General features: G+C 42.4%; 1 protein-coding gene and 1 long non-coding RNA gene across 9 annotated transcripts in view; one reads left to right on the top strand and one right to left on the bottom strand.

Annotated features, from left to right (window-relative positions):
• Positions 1-10055, bottom strand: part of MYBPC1 (myosin binding protein C1) — a 116342-nt gene extending 106287 nt beyond the window's left edge. For 5 of the 7 annotated variants that reach the window (XM_039483618.1, XM_039483586.1, XM_039483576.1 and 2 more), the window contains exon 1: positions 9786-10055. In XM_039483618.1, coding sequence (XP_039339552.1) covers positions 9786-9810 — 25 coding nt within the window. In that variant the 5' untranslated portion in view covers positions 9811-10055. The remainder of the gene's footprint in view (positions 1-9785) is intronic. The other 2 variants (XM_039483628.1, XM_039483601.1) reach the window with 1 other exon arrangement.
• The window catches only part of LOC120369936, a 69091-nt gene continuing 48229 nt past the window's right edge, over positions 2222-23083 (top strand). For both annotated transcript variants that reach the window (XR_005583517.1, XR_005583516.1), the window contains exons 1-2: positions 2222-2312; positions 12634-12789. This is a non-coding gene — a long non-coding RNA (uncharacterized LOC120369936). The remainder of the gene's footprint in view (positions 2313-12633; positions 12790-23083) is intronic.

Here is a 23083-nt window from a genome sequence, read left to right as displayed (position 1 = left end):
TATGGTGCAGAAATAATTATTAATAATAAAAAAATTAGCCTTGACTGTTACCATCTGTGGTTGCCTAACAGCACTAACCACCCCTCTGCCCAAAAAAAGCCCCTTTTCAGGATCTCTAGATGTTGATACTTCAATAGTGACTTGGAGTAAGTGTTGGGGTGGGAGGAGAACAATGAAAATATTTCATGTTTCTCAGGAACTCAACTCAATACTGATAATTAGGGGATAGCCCAGCCAGTTTTGGCTGGTTCTTGTTTAATTCAGTGTGTGGCAATAAATGGCTGGTTGGAAGGTTTACAGCTCTCGGTGTCTCTGGTGATTTCTTCTTAAAACTGCTGCCCCCAAAGTTATAACAACATGGCGACGAGGATGGGATGACTGTGCTGCCCCAGCAACAGAAGGAAGTAGAAGTTAAGGTACAAAAAAAACCCTTTTTGCTGCTCGAAGGGGGTGAGAACTGGCTTGTTTGCACTGACTGTGCAAACTGAAACTAAAACCATGGCTACACTTACAGGGCCACTGGAACCTTTTGAGGAGACTATAGTGCAATGGCCTGTATATACTGAGGGTTTTGAGTTTTTAGTTATTGCAAATGACATTACAGAAGAGAAGAAAGTGCCAATATTCTTGAGTGTTGTAGGGGCTAAGACCTTCTCCCTGCTACGCAGCTTACTACACCTTGTTAAGCCAGAGACTAAATCGTACAGTGACATTGTGGAAATCCTGGGGTCTCATTTTTCTCCAAAACCATTGATAATTGCTGAAAGATACAGGTTCCACAAAAGAGACCAGAAAGAAGATGAAACAGTTGTACAATTTGTAGGAATTTTGAGAAAGCTTGCAGAACACTGTGAATTTAAAGAGATACTAAATGACGCCCTATGTGACAGGTTAGTGTGTGGCCTGCACAGTGTAGCTATATGGAAGCGCCTATTGACAGAGGCTCAGCTTACCTTACAGAAGGCTGTTGACTTTGCGGTCTCCATGGAACTGGCAAAAAGGAGGCGCAATCCATCGGTGCATCCACTAGGGTGCATAAAGTGTCATAAGAACTTACCCACAAAACTGTGGGGAGTCAGGAGTGTTACCGCTGTGGTAAGCCGGGTCACCATGCATCAGAATGCTGGTGTAAGGACCTGGTGTGTCGACGCTGTGGCAAAAAGGGACACATTGAGTGTGCCTGTAAACAAAAGAAAAAGAGGCCTGTGGTCTGGCCGACCAAAAAGGGAAATCTGCATACCCTAGAGCAGGCCCAGGATGACCAAGGAGACACCTCATCACAAGAAGAGCCATTCCACATTTTGTCTTTGGCAGTGGGTTCACATGAATACTGGGTAACCCCGTTGTTGGACGGCAAACCTATACGCATGGAACTGGACACCAATGCAGCCATCTCGCTGGTCTCTGAGACTGTGTACAAAGAAAATCTACAACATCTTCTGCTTAAAGCAACAAAAACAGTTCTGAAGACATATATGGGAGAAACTGTGCCCATGTTGGGCACTACTGATGTTCAGGTGGAGCTCAATGGACAGCTGTTAAATTGCCATTGTTTGTGGTGAGAGGTAATTACCCAGCCTTAATGGGTAGGTCTTGGCTTAGGAAGATCCAGCTGAACTGGGCAGAAGAAGAAACCAGTCTGCCCGCTATGCTAAGGAAACATGCTGCTGTTTTTGGAGAGGATCTGGGAAGTATGAAGGGAATCACTGTGACATTGAACATTAAACCTGACAGTCAACCAAAATATCTGAAAGCCAGAACTGTGCCATATGCCATCAGGCCAAAGGTTGAAGCAGACCTGGAGCACCTGGTCACAAATGGAGTCCTAATACCAGTTACCCATAGCCCATGGGCAACTCCTATTGTTCCAATAGTGAAGAAAGATGGCTCCCTCTGGATTTGCAGTGATTTTAAACCCAGTGTTGTGTGCAGTGTCAACCCAGTGTTGTGTGCAGAGCAATACCCGCTTCCCCGCATCGATGACCTCTTCACAGGCCCAGCTGGGTGACAAAAGTTTCGTAAGATTGATCTGAGTCAAGCGTATATACAGATGCACGTCGATGAAAAGTCCCAAGAGCTGTAAACCTTGCAACCAGCCATTTATTGCCACACACTGAACTAAACAAGAACCAGCCAAAACTGGCTGGGCTATCCCCTAATAATCTAACTCAGTTGCCATAGCAACAACAAGATTCTATTACCGTGACAACCAAATACACAACAAATACCTTCAAGAGACTGAGGAAGTGGAGAATTAACATTATAAGGGTTGGTGTTGCTGAAACTGGGAAAACTTTCAGATCACAGCAAAAGTGGGTAATCTTTCCCTCTTGTTCCTCCACTCCATTGAACATTACTAGGTGCAATGCAAATGCTTAGTGGTGTATAATAAATAATAAATAGCATCGCTGACGACAGGTGGAGAGGCAATCTATTACTGTTTGCAGCATGCTTGAGAAACACTCTTCTGCCCTCACTAAATTTTTCATTCATTTTACATTGGGATCACTACTAGGCTGGTGAAATCTGCGGAAGTTTTGCCTGAGTGAGGACCTCAAGATTTGGCCTATTCTGAGGGTGCTTTCTCCATGCTCCGAATAGCTCTCTGTTCCAAGCTATAGTTTGTTCTTTCCGTTCAAACAGTACTCTGGATGCTTCTGATACAACAGACTCCTTTGCATTGTACCATACACAGTTCTCCATGGACCATTAGTTTATGCAGGGTGACTGCTACCAGTGCCTCACCAGATAACTGTGCCATCTTGTTGCTGTTTGACCTAAGCCCCTGCCCTTCTTGTTAGGCTGGAGGCCTGAAAATAAAGGCAATTACTCATCCAGTTTGCCAGGGAAAGAGAGAAGGATAGTGTAGCATGTTTTTAAAAAGCTTTCTTTATGTGATATATTTAGGACTTATGAGGGGAAGGAATTGGACTGTCCTTTATTTATCTTCACAACAGGTGCAGCATGGAGAGACATAAAGGCAGCATTTTGCAAATGACAATTCTGTCAAGTACAAAGCACCCTCTAGTGCACTGAAAAGAGAATTCCCTCTCGTATGTTCCTTTCAGTCTTAGGATTTATTTATTCATTTATTGAGTGTACTCGTGGTAAACGTGTCCTGTACATTGTTTTATGAGTAAGACAGGTTGACTTTTGGACTGAAATAAGAACAGTTTCGGCCAAGACTGATTTTGCTGTGTCAATTTATTATTGTATCAATTGAATTTAAAAATTGACAATTTTCAGCCCATTAATGGAGAGGCAACTGCTAGTGCAACTTCTCCAGGTTTCTCCATAATCAAGTTTGGTGTTTTTTTGTTTTTATTGCCAATGAAAACTGCTTTTCAAACAGGTTAAGGAGATTAAGATTATAAAAGCAAACATCAGCGAGATGGAGGCTGAAGGTCAAAATATAAATTCAAGAGACAGACTTATATCTTGGGAGGAAGTGTGGGAGCAACACTTGGAAATAAATTATGAGGTCGCAAAGACAGCTCAAGAGTAGTTCAGGCCCCAGCCTGCAACTGAATCTATGTGGGCGGACCCCTGCTCAATAGAGCTCAGCAAGGGTGCAGGGGCCCACCCATGAAGATCCAGTTACATAGTCAAGGCCTTGCTTGGAAGCCTTCCTTTTACAAAATCATAGCTAGAAGTGATGAAACGAGAATTTATGAAGAATTGAGAGAGAAAGTAAAATAGGGTTCCCCCCTTCATTCCCCACATCCAAAATGTAAAGATGCAGAAAATGCTAGTGCCACTAAAAATGTGCAAGCAAATTTCATGCATCTACAGTGTTATTTGAGTATTTGTGAATGACATGTATGTGACTACATTTTACATGAATCCTGCTATGGGGACTGGTACTCAAACAAATAGAACTAAAAGGTGTGCGGGGCAGAGGGAGAGACAAGTTTTAATACCAGTATTGCAGAAGAAAAATGGTGATGGCAGCAGCAAAATATTTGCATGCTTGCCCCATGCCTTACTGGAGCATGTGTCTGTGCAGAAAGAACAGCAGCAGCTGCACCACTCATTTGAGAGCTATATTAGGATGAGTTCCTAGGCTCAGACTTAGGGTTTGAAGAAGGACTGAAACTGAGGTCTCCTTATTAGTAAAAGTGTAACTTATGAAACAGTGAAGCATCATAATCATCTTCAGAGGCAAGACTCTGCAGTAGTCACCCGAAGGACTAGATCTGAGTGAAATGAAAAGTAGCAGTGGTAGTAAATGATACTTGTACTGTATATTGAGTAGAGACGGTCAACATTTTTCAAATTATGCTTTTTCTAAGAAATTTGTTGTCGATAACTTGAATTTCAACCAAGCAACCCTGAATATTTGAGTAAAATTTTCATTTATTTTAGTTTTAATTTTTGAAAAATTTAGGAATTGAAGAATATTCATAAGTTTTTGTGGTCTTTCAACCATCCCCAATATTAAGACTACGGTTGAAGATACTGAGGAGTGTAATAAAAAATCTTACAAAAGGGATTCCTAAATCTGGCTAAAATGTTGCAAAGAAAGCTTTGAAATGGCTTATTTGACTGTATCTGTTTGAACAATTCTGTCTGGATGTAACTAAATCTGTGTCACTAAATAATTTGACCATTCTAACTAGCGTCAAGACTTTTGAAATAGCTTATTTGATTTTACTTTTAACTGTAAAATGATCAAGTGAAGAAGTAAAACCACAGGTGGGGAAAAACCAACAACAGCGGAACAGTCTGTTTGGACTGGGCTGAGAACCAGACCTTCACTTCTTCAAAGAAGGCTGTAGTGTAACTCCTTTTTCCCTTCTCTCTTCCTGCAGCTGTGGCTTGCATACTGCTTTCTCCAGATATGTAATTTCCATTCTGCGTAGAGTAGCTAAATGGGGTCAGTAAAAAGCCACATAAGGCAAAACATGCTGCTTCTGTAGAGTATTTCCATTCCCTGCCAGTATGGAGGAGAAACGGGAACATTCTACATGGCTAGACCTCTGATAGTCTTTGCAAAATCTTAGAAAATAAAGCTGGCAAACAATTGACAAATGCTTTTGAATTGTGACTAAGAATGATCATCGACACCAGTGTTTCCCAACCATTTTGATACCAGGGACCTGCTTGCAGCCTTCCTAACTTGTGTCAGGGAGATCTCAGGGACCGGTCATTGAGAATCACTGATCTATGCCCTGACCATGGCTTATTTCTTAGATTGGGAAGAATAAAATCATAGAATCATGGAATCATAGAATATCAGGATTAGAAGGGATCTCAGGAGGTCATCTAGTCCAACCCCCTGCTCAAAGCAGGACCAATTCCCAACTAAATCATCCCAGCCAGGGCTTTGTCAAGCCTGACCTTAAAAACCTCTAAGGAAGGAGATTCCACCACCTAAACAAACACAAGTTTATGGAGCTATTTGCCACATACTTGTTGCACCTGTCCCATAGGATGGTGTCCATAGATAGTTTGAAATAGTTTGAGAATTGGCAGTTTTACAAAAGCATGGCCAAGTGTTTGTCCATGACAGTTTTTAAGAGGGTAGCTAATTAATGGCCAGACATGACTAACATTGGTAAAAGGAAATCATGATGGAAAGGCAAGGGTGGGGCATAGTGAATTATTGTTATATTTTCTTCTGATTCATTACATGAGTTAGACTTATTTTTGTTAGGGCAGGTCTACACTACTGATTAAGTTGATCTAACTGACGTCGCTCAGGGGTGAGATGCTTTTCCACTGACATAGCTTACGCATCTCGCTGAGGTGGAGTAATTATGCCGATGGGAGAGCGCTCGCCCATTGGCATAGCACATCTTCACCAAATGCGCTACAGTGGCGCAGCTGCATTGGTGCAGCAGCGCCAATGTAGCACTGTAGTGTAGACTTGCTCTTAGTCATCAGGAAAAGTGTAAAGGGCACTCAAAGCAACTGTATCACTAAACATTCTTTGGGATTACCAATCCTAATAAGATCACCTCTTGACATCAGTTGGCAGGATACCCACTGATGTTCTTCTCTTATTAATCTAATGGGTGTGAAATTTTAAGCAGGCCAAAACAGCTAAATTAAAATAACAGCAATAGGTCTGATCCTGCAGACCTTAATCAGATGAAACTATAGTTGTAGGGTCTGATCCAACTCCCACTGAAGTCTATGGGATTCTTTTTGTTGATTTCATCAGTGCTGGATAAAGGCCTTAATTAATGAGTTAATTATGACTACTCTGTGCCAGAAGCCTGTCTGTACAGTGACAGATTCCACTAAATGGGTGTGCTCCTGCAACCTTTACTCAATCAAGTAGTCATATAAATCAGTGGGGCTATTTGTATAAGTACTGGCGGGTCTCATCTTACGCGGGGGTTCCGTTCCGCGGTTACCGCGTAAAGCGAAAACCACGTATAGTCAAAATTACATTGAGTTGAATGGTGGGCGGAATCACCCGCACTACAGAAACAGTATTTAAATTGTTATTTTTCTCTTTTTTTTTGTTTTTGCTGACCGCGTAAAGCTGAAATCACGCATGTGAAATGCATGTAAGATGCGACAGACCTGTATGTACTGTAGGATTGGGCCCTAAGAAAGACCTAGTCAGGAAACTTCCCACTTTAGGGAACTAGTGACCTCAATATGGTGTATTTTAGTGGGAGTTTTCTCTAAGTACAACCTGGGACCCACTGCAGAACTACCTTAAAAAAAAATCTAACTATACTTACTAATGATGACTTTGAGCTGTTTATATCAATGGTATCAAAAATTCACTGCTCAGATCACTGTAATAAGATATAGATTAAAATGTTAAATTAGTTTCCGATTCCACAAATCCTTCCACATGTGACTACTCTCATTGGCTTCACTGGGACTACTTGTGAATAAGGAGGTGCATGATCAGCATCATCATAGACTGATTCTTTTGGAAATATCAGGGGAAACCTATTGTTGAGATGCTACTGTGATTGCTCTCCTGTTGGCCAAACACAATGCAAAATCCTGTGCCTGAAGCCTCCCTTTGCTCTTTCTTTTCCACTGTATTCAGCCCATTAGTTCCCAAAAGCAGAGAGTTTCCTTTCCTGAATGAGGTGCCTGCCAGTGTGTAGTGAGTCTTGCTAGCACAAGGGCAATCATAATTAATGAATTAATTTCAGTCGTTCACACCCAGAAAATTCCTTTGAGGACAGGCATTTGCTGAACACATGGGGATCTGAAATCTCACTATAGAAGTACAGCTGAAGCTCTTGACCTACCAAGAAGTATTAAGAATCAACCTAAGTCTCTTAAGGATTATGAGCTGCTTGAGGTAGATAAGTTGGGTGAGATGATGATATGCATGATGAACACATATTTTTTCCAGAATTAAATGAACTCTGAACTAGAGTTCCACTTTCTTTCAAGATCCAAGGGTTCTATATTATTGCTTTCTTATGTCCCAGAATGTAGGCTCATCCAAAACATCTTGTTTGTTCCATCACCATTATATTTTTTTGTTCAGAGTCTACTGAAATTATTTTGCAGTATAACCATAGAATGCTGTTAAATTGTCTATGCTCTAGCTTTTTCATTTAACCTGATTTAGTCTTAAAAAAAGAACACCCTCTCCAAAAAAAAACCCCAAAATGAAACAAAAACAACAACACCATGCTGCACTCAAAAGTTTTTGCCTAAACATTACATAAATGTTTCCAGTTTTGTTTTGGTCAGTAGTCTCAGAATGCATTATGATTAAGCTGTGTTATATCTAGTCAAAAAGGACACTTAATACACACATAAATCATTCACATTACATATAAGATACTTTAGAAGGGGCTTGGCTCTTACAGAGGATTAGGTTCTCGTATTAGTGCATGCATTTGGTGTAGCTATTTTCAGTGGGATACTTCATCCATCATTGTCCATGGGCTCTAAGGAAAGCCAGCAAGTAAGCTGATCATCACAGCCTGTCAACACTAGTTGTTTAGAGGTCAATCCTGCAGAGCGCATAGCTTCACCTGCGAGGTGCTGAAACCCTGAAATCCCACAGAAAGTTATTCAGCTCGTTACTCGTAATGACACCAGAAAAAAAATATTCAGAAAGGCTATCAAAATAATGCAATTTATACTGATATGTCAGTGTTAAAACAAACGGTTATACACATATGTATAAATGGAGTTTTTCTGAGATTATTAAAGATTGATGCTAAAATTCAGTTTTGTTCATCTGGATGGGTTTTATAAGCAACTGAAAAATAAAATGAAGTTCCAATCCTGCAAGGAGATGAGCACTTCCTATGAAGCACTGAATGCCCATAACTCATTTGAAGTCATTGGGAATTGAAGGCTCTGGCCCTTAGGAAAAGGAAGTACATTGGAGACAAAATTCTGATCTCAGTTAAACCAGTGTAAAATAAGGACTTCATCTGGGTACTCTTGGTTTATACTGATATAACTGAAATCAGAATCTAACCCTACATGTCTAAAGACGTCCCTTGATTAGGTAGGCTCCATTATAAATACTACAGCTTTTGAAATTATTAGTGATTGAAAACCCCATACTGGGTGAGATAAAGTAAGGGCCTGATCCTACAAACCCTTACTCATGTGAGTAAGGACTCATGTGAGTAAGGCTTATAGGGTAAGCCCCTAAACTTTGCAAGAAAGGTTTTGTGTTTCATTCAGTAACTGTAAATTTTCTGTGGCTTACATATAGTTAGTAATTTGTCTACACAATCCTTCTTAATCACTGCCCAAAGAGTTTACAATCTATCTTTATTTTTGTCTCATACAACACTGAGTACATTGTCAATGCTAAGTAAATAATAAGACCGAGAATGAAAACTGTTACCTAAGAACCCTCCATCCTTCTAGCCACAAAATTTTTTTAATTATGAAAGATAAGTGATGATGATGGGGTCTCACATCACTGTTGAAGTGCAAGGATTCAGCAAACACTATATAAGCAATGTACTTCTGATATATGTAATACATTAGCTTTGGTTTTACTCATTGAAAAAGTTCCAAAACAGTAATAGATGCATTTTTAACAAAATCATAAGACAGTAGTTATTAAACTTCTTAATCCATTCCAATATCCTTCTAACATACAAATATGTATCTTCTTAACAAGCTATGTAACTAGGGACTTCAATGGGAACTTGCCTCTGAACGGACTGCAGGAAAAATGGCATAGTTTTTCAGTCCTAAACTGTCCTCCTGAAACCAACCGTAATAATGTCTCCAGTCCAGTAAAATATACTATCATAGTTCAATTTATATAGAAAAACTGAATGTGTTTTCTTAAACATCACACATACAGAATACATGTGCATCAAATTATTTAAACTGATTTATGATCATATCCTTTAACAGTCTAATACAGACCCGAGCTTTATTTTCAAGAAACGAATTCTTAAAAATCATAGATATATATGTTGAATTTTGAAAACACAAATGAATCCTCATGTCCTGTTTTTCAGGTCCAAGATAATTTTATAGCCAGAAATAAATAAATCAGAAATTACACTTCAAAAATCTTACATACTTTTAAAGGAGAATGCAATACTTGCTCCACTGAGTAGCTCCTTAATGCTCTTTCATAAACTGTTTTTTTAAATAGTTGTAGGTCAATTCAATTTTGTATTGGAGTCCTACTTTAATGTAGTCCCATTGCTTAAATTGCTATAACTATGCAATAATGTAATGCTGGTATACTGGTTAGGACTGCTCTCCAATGTCACTAATTATTCCAATGCCAGATGGTTTAAAGGGTATCTTTCTGTGTTTTGTTAAGATACATAATTTCTTTTAAAAGGCTCTGCTGTTATGCTTACCAGCTTTCGGGGTGGGTTCCGGCATTGTTACGCTATTTATTCCCAATCAGTTTCAGTCCTTCAGATTCAACAACTAATAGCCCCAAGTCCAGTTGAGAATATGCAGATCAGTATGACAAGCAGAGGAGGAGAAGAATTCCTCTGCTTTATATACTGCATTGAAATATCAATCAAAATAGCACCTCCTCTCTTTTCAATGCAAACACTTTGAAAATTGGCTGTTATGGGAGCCCCTCTTACATCTGTTGTCTGCAGCCTCTGCTCTCTTGGCGTTTGGAAGGAATCTCTGTTGCATTTCATGTGGCTGATGAGAACATCTATAACTTTCTATATTCAGCAGCACCACACACACACACTCTCTCTCACACACACACAGTCCCACACACAGAGGAATAAAAAGGCATTGCCAGGCTATCAAAGGGCTCTCCAGCATGCAGAACTGATATGAACTGTTTGTATACAATTACCTTTTTTCCATGGCATAAGAGGATCACAAATAGATACATGACTATATGCACACAGTAATCTTTAACTTTTTCCCTCCCTTTGTAAGAAAATTTGCTCAAAGTCAAGACAAAAGAACTGTGAGCTGAATACTTTGTGTTACTTCTATCCAAGGGAAGAGGATTCTTCTCTGTTCCTGTTGGAGCTATGAAACTTCATTCCCCCATCCCTTTTTTGGTACCTCTACACCTGTGTGGATCCCTTCATTGCAGCCATGATCATTTTAGCATAGGTGGACAGTTTAGGGTTCCTTTCAGCACTGCTCCTTTGTCAGTCGGAGAGGTCATTGCTGAGAGATGTGATGCTTTCCCTTGCCCCCAAAGGTGAATGTGTGGCTTCTGCAGCACTCCTAGCTTCTGCCAGCCCAGGAAGCAAGACAGCAAGAATGGAAATCCAGTGCACATCCTTTGTGATGACAATTCTTAGTTCTACTGCTAAACTAATCCACTGGGCTTCCCCTTTAGTGTAACTTCTACATAAAATAGGACCATTTTCTTGTATAACATAACAGAAATGTACCTCCCATTATATTAGCTTCACTATTTTTTATTTGCTACTTGGCTTTCTGGGATTTAAAGACAAATTTTCAGTAATTAGCAGAATCACTATAGGCCTGTAAGGTTTTATATCATTAACCCTTAGGCATCTAGCTAATCAATGGACTGCCAACTGGGAACTTGCAAATTTCCTAACGATATGGTGATGCTGTGCCATGTACGAGGGAGGATTTCTGGCTGCTGGGAAGTGGACCCATGCAGGAACTCTTGCCTGGAATTATTCTCAACTGGCTTTGCCATAACCATGCTTTCTTTCTATCCTCACAATATAATAGAGTGACCAGATAGCAGATGTGAAAAATCGGGACAGCGGGTGGGGGGTAATAGGTGCCTATATAAGAAAAAGCCCCAAATATCAGGACTGTCCCTATAAAATCAGGACATCTGGTCACCCTACAATATAACATCTTTCCCCTTGCTATAAGGTCCTGATAATTTTCTTGGTCTAGGCACTGGAAGGGAAGGGAAGGTGGATCATATCCATCAGATAGTCCAGATAGAAGGAAGAACTGGTGCAGAACCAACACTGGGACCTGCAGAGAGGTGACACAATAAACACAGTTAGAGAGGTGGGAAGTGTGATGGAGCTGTGGTGTTGGCAGCGCTCAGTGGGGAGTTGTGAAAGTGGAACGTGTGATGGAATGCTAAACTGTATTATACGGTTCAGCCATGAGGTGGCACTGAGTAAAATACCTTATTTAAATGAACCTCAACCATACCTAGCAGAGCATTAAAGAATTTTATGATGAACACATCTGGTGTGTATAAGCAAGCTCTGTGACCAGTCCATATCTGACACAGAAGAACATGACATGGTATCAGGAGTAAACTAAGAACAGAAAGAATAAAGCAACAAAGTTGCCAATAGAAGAAACAGTAACAGAGGTTGCAGGAACTCATGAACATGCCACTCTACAGTGCCCCAGAGAATTTCATCTTTGACAAACTTTCACAATGGGCAGACTGGAAGCAGTATTTGAACTCAATGGAATATTTGGTGATACTGGACTTTTGAAAGGCGATCCAGTACAAATAACCTTAAGAGACAATGCTGAACCATATAGTGTGTACACCCACCTCACAGGATCCCTATCCAATTACTTCATAATGTGAAAAACTGAGTTAAAGAGAATGGAGCAGACTGGCATAATTGAGAAATTTCTGAGCTAACAGCATGGTCTTCCCCAATCATAGCAGTTATGGGGGATTCAATCATTAGAAACATAGCTAGCTGGGTTTGCGATGACCGGGAGAACCACATGGTGACTTTCCTGTCTGGTACGAAGATTGCAGATCTCTTGAGACATCTAGATAGACTTATGTGTAATTCTGGGGAGGAGCCGGTGGTCATGGTACATGTAGGTACCAGTGACATAGGGAAGGATAGGAGAGAGGTCCTGGAGACCAAATGTAGGCTGCTAGGTAAGAAATTGAAGTCCAGGACCTCCATGGTAGCATTCTCTGAAATTCTTCCAGTTCCACGCACAGGGCCAGTTAGGCAGAACTGCAGGGTCTCAATCTGTGGATGAGATGATGGTGTAGGGAGGAAGAGTTTAGATTTATTAGGAACCAGGAAAACTTTTGGCTAAGGGGGAGCTTATACAGGAAGGATGGGCTCCACCTAAACCAAAATGGAACCAGATTGCTGGCACTTAACATTAAAAATGTTGGAGAGCAGTTTTTAAACTAAGGGCTAGGGGAAAGCCAACAGGTGCGGAGGAGCACGTGGTTTGGACAGAGACAACCTTTAGGGGAGGATTTATTAATGGAGATGCTCTATGTCCTAGTAAGGAGGAGAGGATGGAAGACGCGATAAGTCTAGACGCGATAAATTGACTCCCGAGTGCTCTCCTATCGACTCCTGTACTCCACCACCGCGAGAGGCACAGGTAGAGTCGAGGGGGGAGCAGCAGCAGTCGACTCACCACAGTAAAGACACCACGGTAAGTAGCTCTAAGTACATCGACTTCAGCTACGTTATTGTGTAACCTAGATTGATCCCCTGCAGTGTAGACTAGGCCTCAGGCTTGGTGGAGGCTGCAGCTTAGGCCGTGCACCCCTGCCCCCCAGCTGCACCAGGGGCTATGTGACCCCCTTGCAGCTTCCCAGGGCTATGTTCCTCCTCTCCTGGCTGAGGCCAGGGCTTGGTGGTGGCTACAGTCGGGGCCACCCACCCGTGTCCCGCATGGGCCAGCTCTGAAGCGGAGGCTGTGTTCCCTCCATGGCTGCACCCCCCACTGTGGACACTGGAGATGGGGCTGTGCCCCCAGCCATGGTGGGGGGCACAGCCTGTCAGTCCCTCCCCCATGGGACTCCATTCCTCCCCCCTACCTAGCCCTGCTCCCTGGTTGTTTTTAGTAAAGTAACGGACAGGCCATGGGCTCCAGGAATGTTTGTTTATTGCCCGTGACCTGTTCATGACTTTTACTAAAAATAACCGTGATAAAATCTTAGCCTTAAGGATAATCGATGGGACACAATAATAGCAGGTTACAAAATATATCAGAAAGACAGAACAGATCATGTTGTTGGGGGAGTGGCACTATATGTGAAAGAAAGCGTTGAATCACATGAAGTTAAAATCTTAAATGAACCCAACTGTAAGGGCGGTTTAGGTGGGACATCAGGAAAAACTTCCTAACTGTCAGAGTGGTTAAGCACTGGAAAAAATCACCTAGGGTGGTTGTGGAATCTCCATCATTGGGGATTTTTAAGAGCAGGTTGGACAAACACCTGCCAGGGATGGTCTAGATAATACTTAGTCCTGCCATGAATGCAGGGGACTGGACTAGATGACCTGTCGAGGTCCCTTCCAGTTCTATGATTCCATGGAGGACAGGTCCATCAATGGCTATTAGCCAGGATGGGCATGGATGGTGTCCTTAGCCTCTGTTTGCCAGAAGCTGGGAATGGGAGACAGGGGATGGATCACTTGATAATTACCTGTTCTGTTCATTCCCTCTGGGGCACCTGGCATTGGCCACTGTCAGAAGACAAGATACCAGGCTAGATGGATGTTTGGTCTGACCCAGTATGGCCATTCTTATGTTCTTACATAACAACCTAGCTGCCAAACTACTGGGCCATCCACTTAATGGAAATTAGATGGAAAGAAGTAAACTTCATCTAGTGACTAGACTGTCCTCTGCTTCTCAGCAGGACAACCCATGTCTCTGTAGGTAGATTTAGATATGTCATGATTATCCAATCATCTTATCACCAACATACCTTAATACTAAGATCCTGTACTATTTTGTACAGAGTGTCCCACATCATAAGGTAGTCTCTCTTCAGGTGAAAAAGTCTCTTCTGATATCTAAATTGATCCTCCTTCCCTAATTTAGCTTGTGACCCTGTATTTTATCCTTCTGTAACAGTTTCATACTCACATTCTCCCCCATCCCCTTTAGGTTCCTCTATACCATCTTAAAATCCCTTCCTAGCTGCCTCATTGACTAAACATATTAAGCTCCGTAAATCTTTCCTCACCTATCCCCAACCCAATTAATCTCATTGCCCTCTTCTGGCCTCTTTCCAAAACATGGCGTATCCTTTTATAACTCTATATGGTCCCTTTGGCACTAAAGCATGACGTTTCCAAATGGGGACTAACCAGGGCTTTATATAGTTAAATCATTACCTCATTTGCTTTTTAATGAATTCCCATGCATATATATATTTGCTCTTGCAGCTGCCATGCCTGAATTCATGTCTGTCATATTCACTGCTGTTCCTAGGACGGCATTCATTGGTTTACCACATGCTCCATTCTATTAAGCTGGTGTCTAAATTTGTTACTGGAGAGAAATCCTTATCTTACCAGAGCAACTAGGCTCAGCCTGCAAAGGATCCTCAGGACTTGAGTAGCCTCCACAGCCATCTACCCTTGGGAGGTCAAAAGATGGTGTGTATAAAACTTGGTGGATCCACTGCTTACACCTTCTCCTGCCAGAAAGAACCAATGAACATGCCTGCTCAGGGAGACTGTGGTGCTAGACTCTCTGGTGCACTGGTCCCCACCCCTTAACAAGGCACATTTCTCTTACTTCCCTGCACAGAGACATGAAATCCTGTCCTCTCCTACCATGCAGCAGAACCACCGTAGCATCACTGTCTTTGTGTGAGAGTACTGCCTTTGCCATTTGGGGTACTTCTACACTTTGAGCTGGAGGTATAATTTCCAGTTTGAGGACACATTTTCACCTGAGCCGCGATCGATCTAGCATGCTAAAAATAGAATGTAGCCACAGTGGTGTGAGCAGAGGGAGGAGCTAGCTGCCCTGACTATGTGCCTCGTGTCTCAGACAGGATTGTACTTGGATTGGCTAGGTCCTCCCACCACTCACAACTACTCTCTAGTTTTAGTGCCCTAGCTCAATCAGAGCTAGCGCAGGGATGTCTCCTTGAGCAGGAAATTACACTCCCAGCTCAAAGTGTAGACACACCTTAATGTCCCCGTGTAAAAAGAAAGAAAGAAAGAAAGAAAGATACCATCAACACTTTTAAAGGTTGAATTTCTGATATGAGCATTTTTTCATATTTACCAATAACAAGAATAAATCTCTTGTCTAGGATACTGGGTGTCACAGTCCCTGAATAGGCTGCCCCTTCTGATTCCCCTTTTCAAATTTCCTGACTGCACCCCTTTCAAGTGACAGACATATGCCTTCACTTCTCTTTGGGATGGGGCCCTGAGGCCCAACCACTCCCTGCCTGGGTCTCCAGATTTTACCTCTCTGGTAGGTGATACCTAACTTGCCCTATAGATTTGGCACCTGCAAGAGTTCTCCTTTGAGAGCCTGTGGACAGCAGTAGTATGCAGTGACACAAAAACAGCTTTTCCGCAACAAAGCATGATATAGTGTATCCCAAAGGTACAGAGCATTTAGAGAAGCTGATTTAAAGTAACAAAGAGTCTTATAAGCACATTGTTTTACTTACACTTGGTATTTCCTGAAGCTCCCAGGTAGATGTGACTTAGCCTTGGTGTCACCCACTCTCTTGGGGACCAAGCTGCTGCCTGCTTGCTGCAGATCCTAGCTCTCAGTTAGTGTCTGAGTCAGCCTGCAGCATGCTCTCTGTCTCTTTGGGTCAGTTTCATGCCATGCTGACACTTCCCTCCTCCCTTTCTGCCAGGGGCACCTTTAACAGATCTGTGTCTTTTGACATCCAGATTTTCAGCCTTGGCTAACAGCTCTGTTGCCAGAGTCGGGGCTGAGGAATCCCTCTTCGTGGCTATAAATGGGGCTATTGTTTGAGGAGATGCCCTTATCTGACTAGGCCATAGTTTTGCCTTTTCTGCCTGGTTCCTTGAACAACCCCTTTTGATCTAACTGCGCATTCAAATGAGTTAATATCCCACAGATGCACCGAGGAACATACGTTATTTATAATAAAAAAAATACAAGTATTTCCCAGTTCTCCTCACTGGCCAATGACAGACTAAAGTACATTACTGAAAATGCACACCTCTCTTATTTTTTGCAAGAAAGAAATCACGACACCTGACCAGGTTAAAATGCTGTAGCACAAGATCTTGCCTATCTTTAGGTCTTGATCCTGCAATCTGATCTGTATAGACCAGTGGTCCCTAAACTGTGGGGCATGCCCCCCTAGGGGGGCACAGGAATGTTCAGGAGGGTGTGCGGCAGGGCCCAGGCCAGCCCCCATAGGGGGTGGGAATGTAGTGCCACCCAGACCAGCTCTGGCCCAGCTGCAGCTCAACTCTGCCCCCAGTCCAGCTCTACTCTTATTCCCTCTCTGCCCCCAGGCCAACTCTGCCTCTAGCCCCAGCTTCTCCCCCATCCCCAGTTCTGCCCCCAGCTCCACCTTCAGCCCAAGCTTCCCTGCTGAGCCAACTGTGCAGTAATGGAGGGAAGGCATGGACAGATTCCATTACTGGTAAGGGGGGGTGCAACAGGAAAAGTCTGGGCACCAGTGATATAGACAGACCTTTATGCCTTACATCTGTGCTGAGTTTTATTGAAGTCAGTGGGGTGCATGGGTCTACCTGCACAGATCAGATTGCAGGATCAGAACCTTAAACTGTAATCTCCTCAGAGCAAAGGTTGTCTTTACATGTGTCTTGTACAATACCGAGCACATTACTGAACATAGGCTCTGATGCAGCAACACACTTTGCTGGATTGGGGCCTTAATGAATAATAGGTAATAACAATACTTATGGTGCAGCATCCAGGATATTTTCATTTGAAACATATTCAGCAGTTTGTATGAAACACAGATCTTTGAAATATATTAATGCTTAGTGATGGGTAAATTTTAAAAGATGTGTAGTTTTGGTTGTGATGAACAGCCCAAAGTTGAGATGCTCCGAATCCTTTCAGTGTGTAAAACTGTGCTGCAATATCACTGAGTCAGGATCTCTCACTGTATTTCTCATACATTTTGCTTCCAGTCCTGGCCAGAACTAGCAAGGACAGATGTTGTGTTTTTGGTTGTCGTAGTAATAGAATCTTACTTACTTAAGTGCTATGGCAACTGAGTTAGATTGTTAGGGGATTGTTGGCTGGTTTTTGGTTAGTCCAATGTGTGGCAATAAATGGCTGTTTTAAGGTTTACAGCTCTGTGTCTCTGGTGATTTCTTCTGGAAACTGTTGCCCCCAAGGATATAACAACAGAAATGCAAGAAAATGAAAAATAATGGATGGGAAAAAACCTTTACTTGAATTTTTCCAAGCCTCAAAAAAAAAAAGTACTGGCACCAGACTATCAACTTGAGTAACTCACCATACCTCATTTAAATCACATTTTTACCAGCTGAGGATATGATCCTTGGTTTGAAAAACAGGCAACGGTTTAGGTCCATTCTTATTTTATCTTAACCAATTTGGATAGAATACAGTGTAACACCAGTTATGTGAGTGGTATGAGGATGTGAAAGAAATTCTGGATTTGGATAAGTGGGGAAGTTTGTAATGTATATGAGATGTGACGCTGGATAAGAGGGTTTTCTTCAAGATGAGACCAAGTTAAACTTCAGAAACCAGGTTGATTTTTGTTTTATTTCTTCCTCCAAGATAAATAAGCTTGGAGACACTTCAAGGCATCTGAGTGACAGATAAACACCACTCAGCAGCTTCACCTTCTGCTTGACAGTGACCCATAGAATGACATTACTGTATAAGCAACACATGTCCTGGAGTGTTATAGCAGTCACAGTGTTGCATTTCTAACAGTACATTCCTTTGCTGTGAAGCACTCAGCAGTGGTTAACAGACAGACTTGCTACAAAGAGCACCAGGCAAAAAATAATAGGAGAAATAAACAGAGCAGTTCTGTTCTTTTTCACTGTTTTGTTAAATTAGCCATAAAAGATGAGAAGAGAGATCCTGAGAAAGAAAGGCTGAGGGAAGAGTTGGATTGAAATCCTGGCCCCACTGAAGTCAATGGAAGTTTTGCCATTGACTTCAATTGAGCCAGTATTTCACCCTTTATTTTTATTATGTAAATTAGTTAAATGAAAGTTGAAAAGAGAAAGGGGAATAGTCAACTGGGAGAGGACGAAAGAAAAATAACAGGCTTGATTTTTGCTGTTGTGAACACCGGTGTACATTAGGAGCAACTCCATTGGAATCAATTGAGTTATACCACTGTGAGAGGAATCAGAACTGGGTTCATGTTTCATTACATTATAAAAGGTTGAATTTTAAATGTGCAACACAAATATAACAATAAATAAGAAGTGTTTCTTTGGCCATAATTTGATTTGCTCATTAAGCATTTGCTATTTAGTTTTACAGCTTTGCCATACCAGATCATGCTATTGGTCCATGTAGCAGGGTATACTGACTCCAGCATTGGCCAATGATGCTTTAGATGAGGAAAACACCCCTACCACCCTTAATGCACTAAGTCAAATGTGCAGCGCTATGACACGTCAGAAGAAATTCCTTTCTTATCCTAATAGGCGATCACTTTACAGGAGCATGAAATTTATCACATGGTCATTAGATTATCACTTTTTAAAATGGAGTATCTCCGCTCCTATTATCCTTTATATAAACATCACGTGACAATCTCATTGCATTAAGAGAAAAAGGAACTTTAAGTAAAATTGCTACTCTTCCCACTCAATACACTTAAATGGTGAGTTAGTTTCAGAGGCTGTGATAATATAAGGTGGAATTAAAAGATCAGCCCTCTGTCTGAATGGAAAAAGTTGCAGACAACTGTTTTATCTTGTCATCACAACATAGTTTTCTCAGAAACAATCATGTCTCCTAGTATCATTTGAATATATTAAAAACATTCACCTTAGTCAATTTTCTGCATTAGTGACTTTCCAAATTTCATTGTCTTTGTGAAAAATAAGATAAATTTCTGATTTTTATAGTAAACTGTGAATTCAAAACTGGCCAGATGGACTTAAAAACAACCCCTCCCCCAACAAGTTTAAAATATTTGTATTACTTTTTTATGTAATCATAAGTACTGTGGCAGAGCTCTGACCTTGCTCCTGTGGGTCCTGCGCTTCTAGGCGGTTTATGCTTAGCCTCAGTGGCTCACTGTGACCCTCCACGTAGCCCTTCTCTCTCTAGGGCCAGGGTTGCAGTCTACTGAGCCCTTTTCATCATAGGCTGCAAGGAGGTTGGTGAGAGAACTCCCACAGTCTCTGTTTAGCCTCCTGTCCTGACAGGGACCTGACTTCCCCTTCCAGGAGCTGTTCCTGTAGTGGTGGGTTGGGGGGAACCCGGGCCCGCCCTCTACTCCGGGTTCCAGCCCAGGGACCCTAATGGTAGCAGTTGTTGGCAGCCAACCTTTCACTGCCAGAGTTGCTACATTTCCCTGGGCCACTTCCCCACAGCTCTCCTGCTTCTCCCTTCTTCACCCTTACCTTAGGGCTCCTTTAATGATGTTTTAGGGTGTCTTCAGTAACCAGCCCTTCAGCTGCACTTCCTCTCCTCTGGCTCCCCTGCCTGACTGGAGTGAGCCCTTTTTATAGTAACAGCAGGGCCTTAATTAGAGTCAGGTGGTCACATTAACTGAATGGCCTCACCTGACTCTTTACAGGTTAATTAGAGTCAGGTGTTCTCATTAGCCTGGAGCAGCCCCTGCTCTGGTCAGTCAGGGAACAGAAAACTGTTAATCCAGTGGCCAGTATATCTGCCTTCAGCTATTCTGCTGTACCCAACTGGCCTGAGTCTATCACAGTACCAACTGTGATATTCTATACCTTGGGGGAGCATACTGTAACCCCCATATTCCTCATTTTCATATAATCATGATCTAACTAGTTTGAATTTCCTACCTGTCCAGATGCTGCGGGATTGAACTCCGCAGCTCCCCTGTCGACTCCGCCACTGCCATTCGCGGTGGTGGAGTTCCGGAGTCGACGGGAGCGCGTTCGGAGTTCGAACTATCGCGTCTAGATTAGACGCGATAGTTCGAACTCCGAGAAGTTGAACTCTCCGTGTCGACCTGGCGGGTAAGTATGGACCTACCCTATGAGAGACTCAGCAATGCCTTCCAGACATGCCTGGACTTGTGCTCCCCAAGCACATGGACTGAGGGTATAAAACAGAGTGGACACATACTGGGCCCTTCTCCTGCCCCCACCTTTGCTGCAAGCAACTAAGACACTGAGAAGAAGACAAGACTCCAACAGAGGAGATTGGCCCAGGTTTGAGGAACAAACCTGTATATTAAGGACTGCAATATCCAGTGGGATGAAAAAAACTGCTTAATCTAGTTGCTGCCAAGTCTAATAGGGTTGAGAGTTTAGACTGCGTGCTTATATTTTATTTCTTTTGGTAACTAACTCTGACCCGTTATGCTTTGACTTATAATCACTTAAATCTATCTTTGTAGTTAATAAATCTGTTTGTTTATTCTACCTGAAGCAGTGCATTTGGTTTGAAGTGTGTCAGAGACTCCCCTTGGGATAACAAACCTGGTACATATACATTTCTTTGTTAAATTAATGAACTCATATAAGCTTGCAGTGTCCAGCAGGCATAACTGGACACTGCAAGATGGAGGTTCCTAGCATTGTGTCTGGGACTGGAGATATTGGCTAGTGTCATTTGAGTTGTACAATCCAAGGAGCAGCTTACATGCTAGAGGTTGTGCGTGGACAGCCCAGGAGGTGGGGTTCTCACAGCAGAGCAGGGTAAGGCTGGCTCCCAGAGTCAAGGATTGGAGTGACCTAGCAGATCACTGGTCCAGATAACACCAGAGGAACATCACACCAACATATTAAATATGTGGGAAAGTACATATTTAATTTACTATGTTGGTACTTATGATTACAGGGGGGCATGGTGGGGCCTGGGCCAGCCCCCACAGGGGAAGAATGGGCAGGGAACACCACTCAGCCCACTCCGCTCCCAGATCCCAGCCCCTGACTGTGACCCAGCTGAGGCTCCACATCCAGCTCCGACCCCAGCCCCAGTCTTGGCCCCTGGCCACAGCTCCGTTCCTGGCCCCGCTCCCGACCCCAGACCCCAGCTGTGGTCCCAGCTTTGACCCCCCTTATTCCTGTCCACATTTTCCCCCACCCCAAGCCGTGGCCCTGCTCCTGGCCCCAGCTCCAGGAGAGCGGGGAGGTATGGACAGGAGTAAGGGGGGGCACAATCCTGAAAAGTTTGGGGACCACTGCTTTAAATCAAAGTTATATGTCTTTCTAAAAGATACGCTGTAGCTCAACCAAAAGTTATCGTTTGTGTGATGCAGGAGGTCAGACTAAACAATCACAACGGTCCCTTCTGATCTTAAAATCTATGAATCTATAACACAAAGTGACCTACTGATATTAACTAAGCCACACAAACAACACTGTGAAGGTAGAAAATTATGATCATTTTACAGATAGGTCAAATGATTTGCCCAGTTCCACATAATATGTCAGCTATAGGAAGAGAACTCAGGAGACCTGGCTCCTAGTGCTGCTCTTTGACTACCAGCCCATACTTCAGCTTCTCTGTGACTCCATGGACTCTGGATGAGAAATCCCATCTGAGTATGATTTTTTTTCCCTTGGGTTTCAGATGCAAAACACAAAATAGACCATCCTCTCCATATATTCTGAGCTATTATGTTTGTTGGAGAGATTTATCTTTGTGAGCTTCTAAATATATTTGACTGGAAGTTTTTCAATCTTGTATTACCACACCTCCCAGACATACCATTTCCAGTATATAGGTCTTAATACATGGGCTTCAAGGACTTGATTCCAGAAAGCTTGATTCCAGGACAGTGCTGTGCTATGCTGAGGCTTGTTAGTTTAGTCTGAGCTTTACTGAACAGTATATCTGTTTTTAAATAAGAAAAAAAAATAGGCTTTTGCTGGACTCACAAGCACTATGGGAAATATTCTTCTTCCAAAAATAAACCCTTCCTGCTCAAGTTAGAGCCTGGGGCTTAAGGTATTAGCAGTCTGGAACCATAACAATACAAACATATGATAAGCCCAAATCAGGCTGAGCAGCATTTGTGCATGATATGGTCACTGCTTTGTTATTACAAGTTCAACAGCCCACTTGGGATTGCGTCTGTAGGATTATTTTGAGTATTAGCTGGACAGAGAGACTGTGTGCCATCTGCTGGCAACTAAACAAGTATGTCAGACTTTTTTTTAATTTATCCACTAAACTTTCTTTAAAAATATTTCATGGCTTGTTCCCACAAACCAAACATTCTTGGGATTGAAAAAAATCATTCATGTAATCTAAAATACCCTTTCACAGAAAACAGGGCAGACTGTGGCTGGTCCTGTAACCCAGGGTTCTTTCAACACAAAGCTCTTGGTAACTTTTACTCTGTGTGTGGAAGTGTCAGGAAATAAATCAGGGGAGACACAGCCGTCTGACCGATAGATGGCTGGCACAAACAGGACAACACAAGAGTGCTTTCACTTAAAGCTAAACTGTACTAGTCTCAAGCACTTACACACGTCCACAACAAGATTAGAAAACACCCCCAGCCCTTGATAATTACCAAAGCTGAGTGTGGCTCTCGAGTGACACAGCGGCAGCCCGTCTGCCAGTGGGGAACAGAAGATGCATCCAGAGGGAGAGACCAGTCCCGAAGAGTCCGCAAACAAGTCCAACTATGTCAAGCTTTTTCCCCTTATTTATACATTAGTAACAGAATGACATGTCCCTTCAAGAAACTTTGTTAAGTAAGGAATTTCCATCATCAAGCAAGAGGTTCCTTCTGATTATTGATTAACCAGGTGTGGGTTTTTCCAGAGTCTTCAACCTTGAGATCCCAATA

The sequence above is a fragment of the Mauremys reevesii genome, linkage group 1 (genome assembly GCF_016161935.1).
Source record: "Mauremys reevesii isolate NIE-2019 linkage group 1, ASM1616193v1, whole genome shotgun sequence".
Lineage (NCBI taxonomy): Eukaryota > Metazoa > Chordata > Testudines > Geoemydidae > Mauremys > Mauremys reevesii.
Note: the sequence above shows the minus strand (reverse complement) of the source record. Positions and strands in the feature narration are given on the sequence as shown.